The sequence below is a fragment of the Hoplias malabaricus genome, chromosome 1 (assembly GCF_029633855.1).
Source record: "Hoplias malabaricus isolate fHopMal1 chromosome 1, fHopMal1.hap1, whole genome shotgun sequence".
NCBI lineage: Eukaryota > Metazoa > Chordata > Actinopteri > Characiformes > Erythrinidae > Hoplias > Hoplias malabaricus.
In genome coordinates this window covers 31285786-31303545 of record NC_089800.1, presented here as the reverse complement: position 1 = coordinate 31303545, position 17760 = coordinate 31285786, and the positions used below count along the sequence as shown (strand labels likewise).

General features: G+C 41.1%; 2 protein-coding genes across 3 annotated transcripts in view; one reads left to right on the top strand and one right to left on the bottom strand.

The window, feature by feature from the left end:
• Positions 1–3202: 3202 nt before the first annotated feature.
• On the bottom strand, positions 3203–9180 carry selenof (selenoprotein F). Its single transcript, XM_066678110.1, has 5 exons — positions 9062–9180; positions 7925–8092; positions 7054–7117; positions 6311–6360; positions 3203–4214 (listed from the first exon to the last, which is right to left on the bottom strand). Exons 1-5 carry the CDS (start codon positions 9107–9109, stop codon positions 4083–4085), a joined length of 462 nt encoding a protein of 153 aa, XP_066534207.1. The 5' UTR covers positions 9110–9180; the 3' UTR covers positions 3203–4082.
• A 629-nt stretch (positions 9181–9809) lies between these two features.
• Positions 9810–17760, top strand: part of pkn2a (protein kinase N2a) — a 56812-nt gene continuing 48861 nt past the window's right edge. The window contains exons 1-7 of one of the 2 annotated variants that reach the window (XR_010800532.1): positions 9810–9928; positions 10799–10978; positions 14421–14656; positions 15151–15236; positions 15668–15806; positions 16837–16934; positions 17530–17687. The gene's annotated coding sequence lies outside the window, so the exon portion shown is untranslated. Of the gene's footprint in view, positions 9987–10798; positions 10979–14420; positions 14657–15150; positions 15237–15667; positions 15807–16836; positions 16935–17529; positions 17688–17760 lie in introns of both variants that reach the window. The other variant, XR_010800531.1, reaches the window with a different exon arrangement.

The following is a 17760-nucleotide window of genomic DNA, read 5'->3' as shown; positions in this document are numbered from 1 at the left end:
TCATTCTGTTTACACTCTGCATTTTCATTATCAAAACTTAAATGTGCAGTAAATAATTTTTACTACATATAAGTAATTTAAGTAATTAAATAGCTTTGTAGATCTTGATTGCCTGCATAAGAGTGTGAGTGACTGGGTGAGTGTGTAAATAACAGTGTGGGTGTGTCAAACTGTCCACAGATGTGTTTGTGTATGCTTGTGCCCAATGAGACCCTGAACAGCAGTTACAGAAAATGAATGGGTAAATGAATGAATGAATATTATTCCATTAACTTTTATTTGATGCTGTACAAAGCAGCAGGACCTGGTTCTTCCTCTGAGCCCCGTTGTTTCTGCAGTTCTCAGAGGAGCGCCTGGTTTTGCTGATTCTGTCCTCGCTTCCTAACCATCCACATCTGCAACCAATCCACACAGCAATGTAGGTCATCTTCCCATACTACACACACTCTACACACTACACACACTCTACACACTAAGCAGCAGGAACCAGCTTACATCAGCAAAATCCAAAACTCTCTCTGCACATACACACACACACATCTAAATAAGTTCATATCTCTGTAATGTTTTTAACATGTCTGTTATTCTTCATTAATAAATGTGTAGTTTCCTTAAGATCGCGGTAGTGTCTCTTTAATATCCACCTTAATATATCTGTGGTATTTCCTGAGAGAGAGAGAGAAACTAAGGGAGAAAAATGAGTGACAAGAACATGAAAATATATAGTGAGACAGGGAGAAAGAGAAGGAAGTGACAAATAGAGAGAAAGATTCTGATGCTGGAGAGCCCTGTGTTGAAGGACAGTGTGTGAAGTGGAGGAACAGGGAAGCCCTACAGAAACGGTGAGAACCTCTGAGGGAGGCTGAAAACCCAGACACCTCCCCCGCAAACATGCCTGCCCTCGGACCCCCACACTGCACATTCTGTGCCACACGTGGGACAAATTAGAGATGATCAGAGTCTGGGTCCCACCACAACGAATGCTGTTCCACTTCTTCATGCCCCTCTGGCTCTTTGGAACAGGACAGAGGATGCTGTCGGCTGGATGTTTTAGTTTAGTGGACAATTCTCAATCCAGCAGTGACACTGAGGGTTCTAAAAACTCTAGCAACACTGCTGTGTCGGATTCACTCATACCAGTACAACACACACTAACACACCACCACCACGTCAGTATCACTGCAGCGCTGAGAATGATCCATCAACCAAAATCATACCTGCTCTGTGGGGGAACTGAGCTTTGAGGAACCGGGGGAAAGTGTACTAACAAAGAATGCAAAACCACAGATGGACTACACTCTGTAACTGTAGAACTACAAAGTTCCCCTGTGTGGTCAGTGGAATCGACAGTGTGTAAAAACAAGTAGGCCATTTTAATTCACTAGAGAATACAGCTTAAAGATCTCGTCTGCTGTGTTTCAGCTGCTGACTCCAGCTCTTTTCCTGAGGATGAACGAAGGGGTGATTCTATGAAAGGGTGGAGTTTAATTTGATGTTCACTGAAGAACACAGGACTGGAACCAGTTTGTTTATGAACCATAACCCTCAATCCACAGCTGTAGTGTGGAATGGAAGAGGGACATTCTGCCACCTGGTGGCCACTGTGTATACGACAAGACCAGACATTATCATTTATGGCCGTGTTATTGAAAGCGTGTAGTTGAGGAAAAGGGTGGCACAGAATGTGAGTTTGCAAAAAATAAATATTAAACGACACTGTCATGAAATCCCTTTTTATTTAAAAAAAAAAAAAAAAATTTTATTTTATTTTTATAATAATGAGTCAATATTAGCGCCAGGTGAGGAATGCTCAACCCCTGGCAAAAATTATGGAATCATCTCACTCTTGGAGGATGTTCTTTCAATTGTTTAATTTTGTTATATATATATATATATATATATATATATATATATATATATATATATATATATAAACAAACATAATAAAGCTTGTCATAAGTTTTTTTTATTATTATTATTTTATACTGAATACCACCCATTGTGATTCATTCATTCATTCATTATCTGTAACTGCTTATCCAGTTCAGGGTCGCGGTGGGTCCAGAGCCTACCTGGAATCATTGGGCGCAAGGCTGGAATACACCCTGGAGGGGCGCCAGTCCTCCACAGGACAACACAGACACACACACACACACTCACACCTATGGACACTTTTGAGTGGCCAATCCACCTACCCATTGTGATGCAGTGGGGAAATACCACACTATTTTAATGTAAGTGCTAATCATGAGTGAGTGTGAGTGAAAATTTCATGATCAACAGAAATGCTTAAAAATAACTTTGAATAAAATCATTGAACGTTAAGGGTATTTTCTGAGAAAGTTACTCTTTTGGGAGATACGCTTTTAATTGGACATATATTAATTCATTCCTTCCTTCATTGTCTGGAACTACTTATCCAGTTCTGGGTTGCGGTGGGTCCGGAAGCTAATCGGAATCACTGGGTGTAAGGCAGAACACATCCTGGAGGGGGTGCCAGTCCTTCACAATGCAACACACTCACACCTACTGATACTTTTGCGTCCACCCACCAACATGTATTTTTGGACTGTGGGAGGAAACTGGAGCACCTGGAAGAAACCCACACGGACACGGGGAGAACACACCACACTCCTCACATTCAGTCAGTCGGATTGGGACTTGAACCCACAACCTCCAGATCCCTGGAGCTGTGTGACAGCGACACTACCTGCCGCACCCCCGTGAATATATTAGTATGTGAGTGAGTATTAGAGTTAATGAGTGTTCAAGTTCCTTTAAGTGCTTGACATCTAAAAATTACTGATACAAATGTCAAACAAAAGTTTAATCTACAACGAACTGTCTTCCTCCTCTCCACAGTGAAACAGTTCTGGATCTTAATGAAACCCCACAAGCCCAACAGCAGCGTTCCCCCCCCCCCCCCCCCCCCCATCTAAACTGCCCTGTTCAGAATGCCAACTTTCAGCGACTGTTCCTTTAAATGATAATGAGCTTCTTGCATGAGAAGCAATGAGCAGAACCTCTGGAATTTTTGCCGTTTTGCACTCTGATCCTTCTTCTCCATTCTCATTCCCTCAGTGTCTCATTTCTCATTTTCAGATCCCCCAAATTAACGTGAACATGATGAAAGAGGGGCTTCTTATTTTAAAGAGATATAAGCTTGTGTACAAATACACACAAATTCCAGCGTTTTCTTCAGAAACAGATATTTATTGAAGAGATTTGACTGGGACACTAACTGAGCTGTTCACAGAAGGCTCTCCATTGCTGAGAGCTGAGAGAGACATGCACACACACATCAGGTCTCACACTCCAGAGGCCTGGTTTACTGCAGGACCTTCACTAATGTGTAGCTCTTCAGCAGCCCCAGCATCAGGAGAAACTCTGAGAACAGAAACCAGACCAGGGCCTTCAAGACAATCTCCTCCTCCACAAACACACAGTAAAAAAACAAACAAAAAAAAACTAACAGTTCAGACTGGAACGGCTTCAGAGACAGAGAAGTGAGAGACAAAAGAGAGCTGGAGCATTTTGGTGAAGTGGAGAGAAACCTCTGTGGCTGGAAGTGTACAATCACTCAACACACATCCACACACACTTTGATTCATTCAGATGAGCTAAAGTTTGAGTTCATGTGACATTTTGTTGACTGTCTAAACAAGAGAAAAGGGGGTGAGGGGGGGGGGGGGGGGGGGGTAAAGGGAACCGAGGTGAAATGTAGGAGAGTAGAGAGTGAGAAAAAGAGGGAAAGAGGCAAGAGGATGCATTCAGATAAATGAACACATCCTCTTCGGGCTGTGCGACAGCAGATAGTCTTACAAAGTGGTTTTAAAACATGCTGTATCTTTGGGGCAGGTTGCTGTTTAGCAATGAGTGTTCTCTGTGGCTCACGTGTGGTTATTTTTCATTTAGAGAATCAACAAAAACCATCCACTGAACCAGGTACACCCAAAAAACTAATTTCTGAATCAATTTGTGTTTTATTCTAGCGATGTTCCTAATGTGGAAACTGCGGTTCATTCATTGTAGAGCAGAGAATAAACAGAAAGAGAAAATGAAAGAAAGCATGGGAATGTTTCCTAAATCCGGTCGAGTTTTTCTCCGAGGAACTCCTCCACGCTGTCTGTGTTCCACTTGAGGATACTGAGCTCCTCAGCTATGTTCCCGTTATCGTCCAGCAGCTTCAGCACAGGGTCCGAGCCTCGCACATACTGCGCAACACATAAACAACATACCAACTTGTAAATTCAGTTCAGAGACAGCAACACTTTGAAATATGAAATATTTTGACACAAAACCCTGGCTCTTACTAGTCAGAGATTTGTAAAAACAAGTGCAGATCAGACAGTGCTGAGGAAAGAGCTCTGGAAGAGGTGCAGGAAATACGCTGTTTAACTCCTGAGGCAGTTTGTGAATACACTACATGCACTGTCATCTAAAAAGACTTTTTATTCTCTTTCACTGTCTCCCTGTGTTCTGAAACATATCCACCTCTCAGAGACATTTATAATGACCTGGATGTGGTTTGAGGGAAGTTTAGGAGAGGTGTTTTTACAGAAATATTTGTGACTAGTGTTTATTAGCAAAGTTAGACTGTGACAGGAGGATATGAGAGAGAGGCTTGAAAGAGTTACACTCCTGCATCCAGGAGATCTAACGAGCACAGGAGATTCGTAGAACTCTTTATCTTTTTGTCAGAGCAGAGCAGAGGTGTGTGATTTTAGCTGCTCTCAATAAAGGTTACTCAAAGACCACTTTCAGTCTCATTAATTATTAGTTAATAACTTCCATGACACTACTAAGACATCTTAATTTGGTTGAATCTTAAAGCAGCACAACTCCTGTCTATTTCAGTCTTCTTCCAGAGCAAAAATAATTAAAATGGTGATAAAAACATGAAGACTACAGTCCACTGCGTGGAAATGACACTAGCTGCTGAGGGAAGTAAACACCGGTTGCATGCAGTGGGCAGGAACAGGCCGTGACACTACAGTGTCTCATTAATCTGCCTTATGAGGACAGATGACCTAAGAACACTTCCAACTTAAACAGCTGTCTACGGAGTCAGTGCCTACTTGGGCAGCTCACTAGGTTTTGGGACATGTGTGTATTTTCTTCCTGTTTTTATTGCAATTTTAATCATTTTTGCTCTGGGAGAAGAATGACAGAAGTTGTGCTTGTGTTGCATCATTGAACTGCCTTCGTGGCTTAGGAAGAGTTTGATGCTGCCTTAAAATTCAACTAGATTAATTAATACCACAGTAGGTAGCATTTTTAATGCGTCTAAGAATTGGGATAGCCTATGTGTCAGAAGAGGTGTAGAGACGGAGCTGTGCTTCTCTCTTACGGCCAGTCGCAGCACCTCAGCTAAGGCTCTAAAAAAAGTCACAAGATTTCCACTACGAAGACTGGAAGAGACTCTAGTGGGATCTAGAAAGTCACTAATGGCACTTTTCCACTGCATGGAACCTACACGACTCTACTCAACTCGGCACGGCTCTTGTGCCTTTCCACTGGCCAAATCTGGTAACTGGTCCCTGGAAGCGGGTAGGTTTTCAGTTCAAATTAGTTCAGGGTTCCAACCGTGCGGAGTAGGTACTAAATGGTGACGTGTAAACTCTGCAGATTGCTGATTGAACAGAGCTGTGTCAATCACAAAGAAATGCAGAGCTCATTCAAATCCAGCACAAATTCGCAGCTTGTAAAATCTCAGCAGCTTTCACATTTATTTATATCAGACTCACAGTGGCAGCTCGTAATATTACCTTGAGGTGTTTGGAAGAGGTTTATATGCTCCTTGGGTGGATGACAGACGAAATTTCCAGTGAAAGCCGAACGTGCAACAAGTAAAACTAATCTGTGAGAACTGGGGCGTGGAGACATTCTGATAAATCTGATAAAATCACTGAGTTGGAAACACTTCTCTCTTCTAATTATATTTGCCAAATACTTACATATTACAATTATTTTACCTTATATTATCATCAAGTTTTTCTCTACATTATAATTTATTAAATTAAAAATTTTACTTTCCTTTCTGGTTTTCTCTAGATTTGTTTATTCATATTCCACTATAAGAATTTAATGCGACCTTGAGCTTTGTGTCAAGATGGCCCATCATTTTCTGATTTTACTCCACTCTGGTAAATAATTAGTGAGGCTGCTTTTGGGAGTGGCCATTGCTTTAAAAGTCATAGGACTCTAAAGACAGCTGAGCATCAGCCTGGACTGGAGCAGATGGTTGGATGATTTTATAAGAGCATAAAAATGTGACATTCTGCAAACTTTTTTTTCCTTTTAAAATTACCTTAATTTGCAGGCCCTTGAACATCTTCGGCTTGTCACTCCTGACAAAAGCTGAAAAACAACAACAACATTCACAGTGCTTTATCTTAAGTTAAAGAAACAGATCAGTGCAACCCAGACAACAAAGTCTCTCTCAGACCAAGAAGATCAGGAGCAGAACTCTGAAGAGAAAACTCCTGACCATGACAGACCACAGTTGACGTTGACTATTATCACTGCCCCTGCACTGAGGCATTGAGATCCACACAGACCACAGTGTCAGCGTAATCTGTTGGACCAACACCACCAGCTCCAGCAGACACCCAAGCTTTCCAAGGAGATGGCCCCCGTCCAAGCACTGACCCAAAAGTCACTGGATCTGCAGGTTCTGGTTTTCAGGGGCTATAGCTACTGGCAAAATGATAAGCCACTGCTCACTTCATCCCTGAGTGAGCAGCTGTGAGAAATGAGTCTGTACAAGTTGGTATAGAATATAGTGAGTATAAATAAGCTCTCATTGTAAGCAATTTAATCTTCATACCATCCTCCAAAAGTTACATAGTGTAGTTTCTGCCATGCTGAACCTGGAATAGCAATGACACAGACTCTGTTCTCCTTATTACAACTCAGTGAAGTATCACACTGATTTTGAAGCAGTAATTTAAAGGTTAAATAAATACTACCTAGTATTGCTTTAATACACTAAAGGAATCTCAAGCAAAACGCCCTTTGAATATATTAATAAGTGGTTAATACTGTGTTTACCTTGGACTTGAGGGAACCTCCCCAATTTTCATCCACACACCTCGAGGATGGCTCCAGGATAGAGCTGCACAAAAACAACATTCATTTACTTCATATACAACCCCCTCTAACAAAAGTGTTCTGCCACAGTAAGAATTGATGTTCCTTTGACTTTTTAGGGACAAAATAAACATAAATATTCACATGCCAGTCCACTACTTTAACTGTGCAGTTGTAATCATGAAGCAAATAAGGCAAATTATAATGACAAGACATTTTCCTGCTCTTCTGTGGCCTGCATACATGTTGGAATGACAAACACATCACGTTAATGTAACTGGTTTATGAAAAACTACACAACATAGAGGTAGGTGATATGAGGGAGGATAGTTATCATGATAAAAATATAGAATTCTGAGAAAACTTGGAAAGCTCTGTGGGCCATTTGACACCAGCTCTGGATGCAAACAGTGTTAGAAGCCAAGGAGAGCCAGGTCAGCCCCAGCCACATCATGAATGGAGACCGTGGAGCTCACTCTATGCCCACTGCTCTTCAGCTTATACCCGCTGTCTACAGCCAGAGACAGGGGTCCTGTGGCCCTTGTGGTCTCTGCGTCCAGTGCTAGAGGAGGAGGAACAAGACTTGGGGCCTAAGCTGCACTGGACTTTCTCAGAGCAGCTCCATGAGTCTAGGCTCCCATCACACAGCTGTCTGTGTTAAGCATAACGCGAATAGGTGTGAATTGGCTAAAATTGGCCATTACCCTGAACTGAACTCATTTTGGAAATATGTTCTCAAAACTCACCATCATAGAGATAATATATCTTCATATTACACAACCCCACCCACCACTGACCCAGAGGAATGAGAATTATTCAGAGGTGTATTTACCTTCCTAGACTCGAGCTGAGCCTCCTCCTGGCAGCATTTCCGGCAGAATGGCTCCAGCTGAGTGAGACTGAACTGACCAAGAAGGTCACACGAGCTGCAGAGTAGATTACTGGAGAAACCTAACTCCCTGCAGGCCTCGGAGGACAGCTCCGCTCCGAACGCTGAGAGCTACACGTGTCAACAACAGAGAAGATATAACCATGTGAATATCACCAAACTGACCAATCACAGAGCATTTTACAAAACGTATTACATCTGTTCAAAAATAAATTAAAAGGGAGGAGGACAATCATTTCTGTTAGTGTATGATGGCGGGCATGGGAGTATTAGAGAGATCAGGTGATGTTGTTGTATGAGGAGTTCTGCTCAGTCCAAACCTTCACAGATATATGTAACAGGGCTCCCCTCCTCTACAGTCCAATGCTTGAGGCTATATACAGATCTAGCTGACACTTGGCCTTGGGCATTGTGACCGTTGGATGTGGCCCCCACAGAGCAGGTATGATTTGGGTGGTGGATCATTCTCAGAGCTGCAGTGACACTGACATGTTGGTGGTGTGTTAGCATGTGTTGTGCCGGTTCAAGTGGATCAGACACAGCGGTGCTGCTGAAGATTTTAAAGCCCTCATTGTCACAGCTGGTCTGAGAATTGTCCACAAAGAAAATCATACCTGCTCTGTGGGGGTCCAGACCATTGAAGAACTGGGGGAAGGGGGACTAACAAAGTATGCAGAGCGAATTGTAAAAATTGCCCCTGTATTGTGTGGAGCAGATCAAACCTACGACAGTAAAAATCATGAAGTCTTTAATATTTTTAATCTTTAATAATTTGGCTGATCGGTGTGTGTAATGAATGTTGAAAAAGAAAATGGGGAAATTGTCCCTATAGTCGTCAGCATCATTTTGGAACTTAACTTGCCACCTTAAATAGTGCAGCAGTTCCAATGTAACTACCGCACTTTTAAAGGTGGAACTGAAAGTTACAATACGCCACGTCATGGTTTGAGAGATCAGAGCAAATAAACTTAGATCATTTCATAACCGTCGCTTTTTAAAGCATCCTGATTTTAGGACAGCAGTGTGAAGTATTGTTGTAGTTTCAAATAAAGTCTGAGTTTTGTGAATTCATATCCTTACCGCTTGTAAAAAAGGCAATAACCACAATAAATACACCTCCGACGCCATCTCTCCCAGCTTCTCTACCGCAGAAACAGGATCACTACCGCCCCCACAACATCGGAGGAGCACATCACACTCACAATATGCTTTTACACATCCCTGCTCAAGTTACGTAGTATTTATTTTTATTTCTGTTTAAATTACAAAAATTAACACATCGTCAACACAAATAAACACGAGTTACTTTATCTCTTAATTTATCGTGTGTCTTCTTTCTTCTAACACTAATCACAATCGTTAGGCTTTTAATAAGGAAAACAGTTAAATCAATACATCATCGACATCATCACAATAATCAGAAATTTATTACCAGTGGAATTCAATTTATTACAATAATTAAAAAAAACGGCTCAATAAATAAAAATAGGCATTTATCACAATATATAAAAAACAAGGTACTATACACTCACTGTATCTCAAATCGTTTTCTTGACATATAGACCTCTCAGAATATTGGCTACATTCTTTTCATTTTATATATATTAAATTTATCTAAAATATTAACTAACTATTAACTAAACATATCTAAAATATATTAGTGGAAATATTGACAACATTCTGGAATTTATTACCGAAATATTGACTTTATTCTCAAATCATTTGCTTAATCTTTGAAATATTTTTCTAACGTAAAAAATATATATTTATTATTCTGGGAATCTATACATTATTATTTGGAAAGCATCCTGTGAGTGATGTGCTGATAGTAAAGTGTTCGTAATGTTGTGCTGATAGACAGAAGGAAGTGAGCGCTCTCAGTGGGAAGCGGAGTGTAAACCAAACCAATACAAGCTCCGTTAGCGGCGGCTAACTCGGTTCATTTTGGTATTTTTCTCTCTTTTATGTTTATTTGTCTTATTTGATCTTCGGGTTTCAGCAGTAGGTAAATTGTTCACATTTTCTCTCGTCATTATTTAACCCATAAACTCTTTATTCCTGGTATATACGTTAGGTTTATACATGTTGTGAGGACGTTTTTCTCCTGCCTTGTTGGAATTTTTACGTTCCATCTTAAATGCTAAACCGTTAACGGATGCAGCATTTAAGGTGGAACGGAGATTTCCAATAAAAAGCTTGCGAATTTGAAGCCAGTTTCTTATGGGATTAAATTTGCAATCATAACAAAGTCAGGGAATTAACTACACATTATTTCACACTCATTTTTAAAATAATATTATTAAAAAAACATTGCCAGGTTTGTTTAAGGCTCTAGAGCTTAATTTGTTAGACCCATTGGTTTATTATGTGTAACGTTACATAGACATCGTTTATTATTGCCGTTATAGCTTTATTTCACATATAATGTGCGTTTTTACAAAGAGAGTTGTTGTTTGTTGTTGTTTTCTTTGTATATTTCAACAAGGGTGTATTCCACAAAGCAGGATTTCTCAGCTAACTAAGGTAGAGCTGTTCTTATTGGACAGGTTTGATTTTGTGTTTAAGATATCTGGATAAACTATGGATAAATTCTGCTTTGGGTAGCAGATCACTGTCCACTCTTAGACACTCCTGCCTCCTTGGTCCACCTTACTGATGTAAAGTCAGAAACAGAAGCTTGCTTGTTGCTACACATTTTGTGTTGGCGGATTCACTCGTACCAGTAACACACGCTAACACCACCACCACCAAGTCAGTGTCACACAGAAATTTTGAGAAATATTTTTTTCTTTCTCCTCTGTTTGTGTGTGTTTACAGCTCTCAGCTCTTTGTGAGGAATCTCGCGGCATGCCCTCCACATCTTGGCGGATTTGATGGCGCTCTGGAGGATGATGATGTTGCCGAAGTATCAGCTCCTGGCTCTGCTGGCATTTGCGTTGGCGATGGTGTTCTTAGAAAACCAGATCCAGAAGCTGGAGGAGAGCAGGGGAAAGCTGGGTGAGGTTTTACTTAAGCAGACCTCTTAGAGTAAGGATGCTGGGCTTGGGTTTGTTTGTGTCCTTTATATGATATTAGTCACAATACTAATACATTACATTTATATAGTGTTTCTCAAGGTCCCAGAGCATTGACAAAAACAGACAAGCAGCAGCTGTGAAAACAGGCTCCCAGGTCAAGCAAAATGTTACTCTGTTAAAAGCGCATTTCTGTAATTCTTACTTTCAAGTTGCAAGGGTTCAAGGGTTTACTAACACGTGGCATATGTCCTGCAGCTGACATGTGGCATAATTTTGCAGCTGAATTTCTATGGCTGGATATTGTCCATACATTTCTAGGTACCCTTTATAATAAGTGCATTCACTCCTCTTTAAGATTCTCACACTCTGGGAACACATTTTCTTATACAGACATGCACACACACACTCTGTACAATCTCTATTTAAAAGAATGAAATGAATTAAATGTAAGGGAGGAGCTCTGTCCATTACTTTTGGGATGAGTTGGAGTGGTGTTTGTGACCGAGAACAAGTCGTCCAACACCAGTTCGTGATCTTACTGACGTTTATGTGGCTGAAGGCCATCACATCCTCACCAAAATGTTCCAGGATCTAATGTAAGAAGAGTGGAACAGGGAAACCCCTGATAGATTCCCATTATTTGAGAAGAAGCCTTATGAGTTTTAGCCAGGCCGCTTTAGGCAGAAGAGTTTGCCTGACATCTGCTCTAAAAGATTTCACAAATCCAAACAGGAGTCTCCTCTTCTCTCTCAGCGCTGAGCTTCTGCCTCTGACTGTAACTGTAGAGGACACTAATTCACCTCTGCAGAAATAGCCAGTAAGCTGTCGTCCAGCTTATCATTCATGAGTGAGTGAGTGGAAACCCAGTCCAGGTTTATTTATGGTTACATTTACATACAGATCACATTTCCTGTACTTTACCTGAATTCACACGATGGCCTGAATTAGGTCTGTCACAATAGCTATTTTTGTGGTTGATATATTGTCCTGGATATAATTGGGACAAATAAAATTATTGCTGTACTATTTTATTCCACTGATTTATAAAGAAATACATACAATAGCATAATAATGAAATTCCCTCTTTAAAGATTAATGATCTTTTAGCAAAAACCAAAGTTTAATTTATATTTGAGATAGGAACAGTAAGCAAATATTGATATTTAAGGAACATAATGGTTTGGGTATGTGCAGAAGGAGGATTTGTTTAAGTCTTACTAAAAGCAGAGACAAATGATGAGCTCCTGAAACCTGAGACAGACCCCTGTGGAGGTCCCAAGACACCTGTTAAAGCTACAATTCTCCACACTCAGCTCAGATGGACTGTCACAGACAAACTAGACTCTGAGTAATGTCTTCTAAAAGCAATCAGCCAGTTTATATCTTATTTTTAGATGTGTGTCACATTTCCCTGCTTTCACTGTGCAAACATTTTATAAATTTATAAAGAGCTTTTCACAACAAAAAGTGTCACAAACATTCAGTGTAATGTGTAAACAACAAGTCTCTTTTATTTGGAAAAATAGAATAGTACCCCCTTGTGGAGCCCTTTCCAGACAAATTACTGAATGATATTGAGTGAGAAATGGTCGCATGTTCAACCCAGTCAGGTCTTTCTGTGCCTTTCTTCCTGTGCCTTATAAACAATTCTGAATTAGTTACAAATCAAATTACTCCTGACAACATACATCGGGATTTAACCTTACAGCATGTTTTTCTTGCATTTTTGAGGTGCATGTTTTTTAGGACAGCAACAGCATCTCCCATTAACTTTGGGGCGGCACGGTGGCGCAGCAGGTAGTGTCGCAGTCTCACAGCTCCAGGGCCCTGGAGGTTGTGGGTTCGATTCCCGCTCCAGGTGACTGTCTGTGAGGAGTTGGTGTGTTCTCCCTGTGTCCGCATGGGTTTCCTCCGGGTGCTCCGGTTTCCTCCCACAGTCCAAAAACACACATTGGTAGGTGGATTGGCGACTCAAAAGTGTCCGTAGGTGTGAGTGAATGTGTGTGTGTGTGTGTGTGTGTGTGTGTCTGTGTTGCCCTGTGAAGGACTGGCGCCCCCTCCAGGGTGTATTCCCGCCTTGCGCCCAATGATTCTGGACCCACCGTGACCCTGAATTAGATAAGCAGTTACAGATAATGAATGAATCTGGTATTTATATACACACGCACACAGAAAAGAGGGGGTGACATTCATAATACTAAGCAAAAATATTTTTTTAATAAAATTCAGAAGATGTTTCTTCACCATTTGCTGCTCTCTAGTACCAACCTCTGTACAGTCTTTAAAATAGAGGTGCTACAACAAACCATTTTTGTTTAAGAAATGCGTGGGTTTCTTAAACGGCCAATGATTCCGGGTAGGCTCCGGACCAACCATGACCCTGAACTGGACAACCCAGAACGGGATTGAACCCTACTGAGGGGGAGGGGGCGCCAATCATTCACAGTGCGACACACACATGGTCATACATTTACTCACACACTCACACTTATGGACACTTATGGAGTCGCCATTTCACCTACCAACGTGTGTTTTTGAACCATGGGAGCACTGGAAGAAACCCATGCGGACACGGGGAGAACACACCAAACTCCTCACAGTCACCCAGAGTGGGACTTGAACCCACAACCTCCAGGTCCCTGGAACTATGTGACTGCGACATTATCTGCGGCACCACTGTGTGCACAAGCACACTGCTTCACCTTAAAAGACTCTTAGGTTCTGAACATAAACAAACCAGAGAGAACTGCAGTTCCCCACAATTGTAGATGTTGCCTTTACACCCAAAGTCCAGCCTGTCCAATAGGGAAAGGGGCAACTAATTTAGGGGCTTAAATGCGACACACCCCTTTTCCCACAGGTTCTGGGGTCTGAATGAAACATATTTGTAATTCTATGATCATAATACCACAAAGACCCAACATCACAGTACTTTCACCTCGTCTACACAGCTTTGTTCCAGAACGACCAGTTTCATCACCTTTTGAGAATGGTTTTATATTTTTTTCACCATTCTCATTTTCTCAGTGATCTTATTTCTCCATGCTCATTGTGTCTGTTTTACTGTGCTTAGCCTTGTCTTTGTGCTCACACATAAATCCGGGTCCAGTGTTGTGATTGGGCAGACTGAGATGAGGGGGCGGGGTGATTCTAAAGTCTCTGCACTTGACGTCAGAAGTGGAGCAGGATCAGAACAGTTCATTATCCCATGTTTTCTGACATAGGCAGCACACAGAAAACTGACTGGTGGTTTGTTTCACAGTGTGTGTGGGTGGGACTCAAATTGGGTTGGTGGACAACAAGTGATTTTTTTTTCTCCATAATATGTCCCTTTTAAGTTACCTGTCTAACTGAACAGCCAGCAGTGCTTTCCTCATTCCCCTTCAGTTTCCTCTTCACACAACCCATCTTCTCCTTTGCAGAATTAGCCATGGCCAGACATGAGGTTCGGGAAGTAGATGAGCGCCACCTTCAGGAGGGAGTGAGAGAAGCTCAGAAGAATGAAGATGATGACACAGTGATTATCTATAACAGAGTCCCCAAAACAGCCAGCACTTCCTTCACCAACCTCGCCTATGACCTCTGCAGCAGAAACCACTACCACGTCCTGCACATCAACACCACCAAGAACAACCCTGTCATGTCCCTACAGGACCAGGTCTCTCTCTCTCTCTCTCTCTCTCTCTCTCTCTCTCTCTCTCTCTCTCTCTCTCTCGCTCTCTCTCTCTCTCTCTCTCTCTCTCTCTTTCTCTCTCTCTCTCTTCCTGTTTGTGGAAAAATTTGAGCTTGTCTTTGACTTTAGATATCAAATACATTTGTATTCACTGTAAAACAGTCACATTAAGATTAAGTACAAACTGCTTATTTGTATAAATTATAAAACTAATTAATATTTATTTATTATTTAATAATTATAATATTTTATTGTTGTTATTATTATATATTAGGAATGTTATATATTAATACACTATATAATGGTTACTTTACCATTATTTCTAACATCAGGAAATGTTCATCTATCTTTAGCTGTTTACTATTTGTTTGACTTAAATATTTAAAATATCTACACAGAGGGGAAACTTATAGTGTGTATTCTTTTAGTGTCTTTTCTAGCATTTTTGCTCTGTTTGAATTGTACCTGTATTTGTGCAGGTTCGATTTGTTAAGAATGTGACAGCCTGGAGGGAGATGAAGCCAGCAATCTACCATGGCCACGTTTCATTCGTCGACTTCACCAAGTGAGTCCCTTGGTCTGAGCTCCACTGTGTGTCTTTACAGATGGATATGCTATGCACATTAGCCATTAATAAACCAATACCAGTTCATACGAGTTTCTGTGAAGTATTTTTTTTTTTTCTTTTTTTAATTTGTATTTAACACTATTCTCAGCTCACACTCAGACAAAAGCTTATTTTATTATTGGCTCACAGTAAATAAGAACTTTTTTTAATAAAGCAGAAACGCCCCTTTCTAAACTGTAATAATGTTTTTAAATGGTAAGACTGTATGATTAATATGTGATATTGCTCATTCCTAAACCCAGTAAAATCATTTGCCTGAGTTTGCAGCCTTTAGAGAACCACTGGGAGATTGTGACCATCTTCAGCCTTGTGTTGAATGGTGTTATTTGCCGTGTTCATGTTCATAAATCCTTTTCTTCTTTGTACAGATTTGGAGTCCCAAAAAAGCCTATTTACATCAACATTATCCGAGACCCCATCGAGCGCCTGGTGTCCTACTACTACTTCCTCCGCTTTGGAGACGACTACAGACCTGGCCTCAGACGCAGGAAACAGGGGGATAAGAAGGTCAGATGGAGATGGTGCTCTCTGAGCTGTTTGCTGTGTGTGTTGTTTGTTGGGACCTGTTGGGTTTAGAGTAAGAGGGTAAGTGTTTTATCCCCTCCTTAGCACAATTCTGTTGGTGCTTTTCCACTGTATGGTACCTACTCTACTGGACTCTCTATTTGGTTCCTGGTCTCAGGTTGGTTTTCCATTACCACAGCTCCTGCCATTGTCGTGGTTTCCAAAGGCTGTTGTTACAGTTACAGATGGTTTTTTAGATGAACCCTTTGTCTAATGGGAACAGTGGGCTTTGGAAACCACAAAAATGGCAGCGGTATCATTTATGCGTTAACTCATTTTGTATTGGCGTGTTGTTGTTTTTTGGGACTGAACCACAACTCCATCATCAATTCAAACAGATCAGTAGAGTTGGTACCTTCCTTGTTGCAGTGTCCGGCTTTCGCCGGATTCTTTCGTTGGTCACTGATCCAAAGAGCCTTTGAACCTCTTCAAAAGACCACGGTGTAATTTTACAAGCTGCCATTGTGAGTTGGATAAAAACAAATGTGATCTCTGCTGTAGCTGGATATTTTACAGATGGCTAGTTTGTGCTGGACATCTGCGACGACTCTCTCTGGTCAGTCATTTACCTGATGGAGAAGCGGAAAAGCAGAATCAAGTTGATTAGAGCAGGGACCATGCAGTTGAAATGCATTTGTGTGGTTTCTGGCCATTTATGACCCTGGTATATAGTCAGTGTCAGAGACCCCATGATCTAGGGGCAATCTCCCACAGAGTGATGAAACTTTGCTGTGCCCGCTCTGCAAGCTACTGTGAAGGGACTAAGACTCACTCAGCACGTTCGCTAAGCTATCCTGGCCTGTTTAAACCTCACTCACTTAAAAGCTGAGGCTCCAAAGTCAGTGGTATGGCCCAATCAGAAAGAAGCAATACACTATAAGCTTCAGTTGTGTGTTCCATTAATTACAATGCTACATTAACCCCCATAGCTCTTTTTGTTTTATAAACATTGTGTGTGCACGTTATTTTTCAGACGTTTGATGAGTGTGTTGCTGCAGGAGGATCTGACTGTGCTCCTGAGAAACTCTGGCTCCAGATCCCTTTCTTCTGTGGTCACTACTCTGAGTGCTGGTCAGTATAAGCGGCTTGAGTGTGTGTTGTTTATAGGCTGCTAACACCTTGTGCTGAAGAAGAATGATCAGGGTTTCGTCAGAGTTGATACTAGTCAGAACAAGACTATTCACACAGAGTATGACTCTTCCTGACCATTAGTAATCTTCAGTTTTTTGCAGGAAAATATGGGTCAAGTTCAGAATGGTAAAACTTTAAGCTTTTACTGATTTTGACAACATATTTTGCATCAAAATTTAGAAAAACACTTGCTACCCACAATTGAATAAGTATTTTTCTCATGAGGAAGGACCAGATGATGTTATAAGAAGACACTGCTTATAGAACAATGGCTCCAGTATCACCAGGAAAGGTGCCAGGAACAAGTTGATCAGGGCTCTGCTCAGACTCAGTAGAGATTTGAGTGTTGATTACTAAAGTATAATGTAATTATACTTGTTTGACTTAAATTTAAGCTGGAAAATGTGTTAAAAGTCTACTTTTTCTGTTATTAAAAAACAAAAGAAAGGGAATTTTCAAAAAGAGTGTTAACCTTGATAAGCCTGGAAAGTGTTTACAGTATGTTCTGGTTTGTACTTTGTCCTCCGTTGTGCAGGAACATAGGCAGCCACTGGGCTCTGGAGCAGGCCAAGTATAACCTGGTGAACGAGTACCTGCTTGTGGGAGTCACAGAGGAGCTGGAAGACTTTGTGATGATGCTGGAGGCAGCACTGCCGCGGTTCTTTAAAGGAGCCACTGAGCTCTACAGAACAGGTACGCAGCTACAGCGAGGTGGAACTGCTTTACTGAGGAATAATGGGGTGACATTTCTGGACTGTTCTGATTG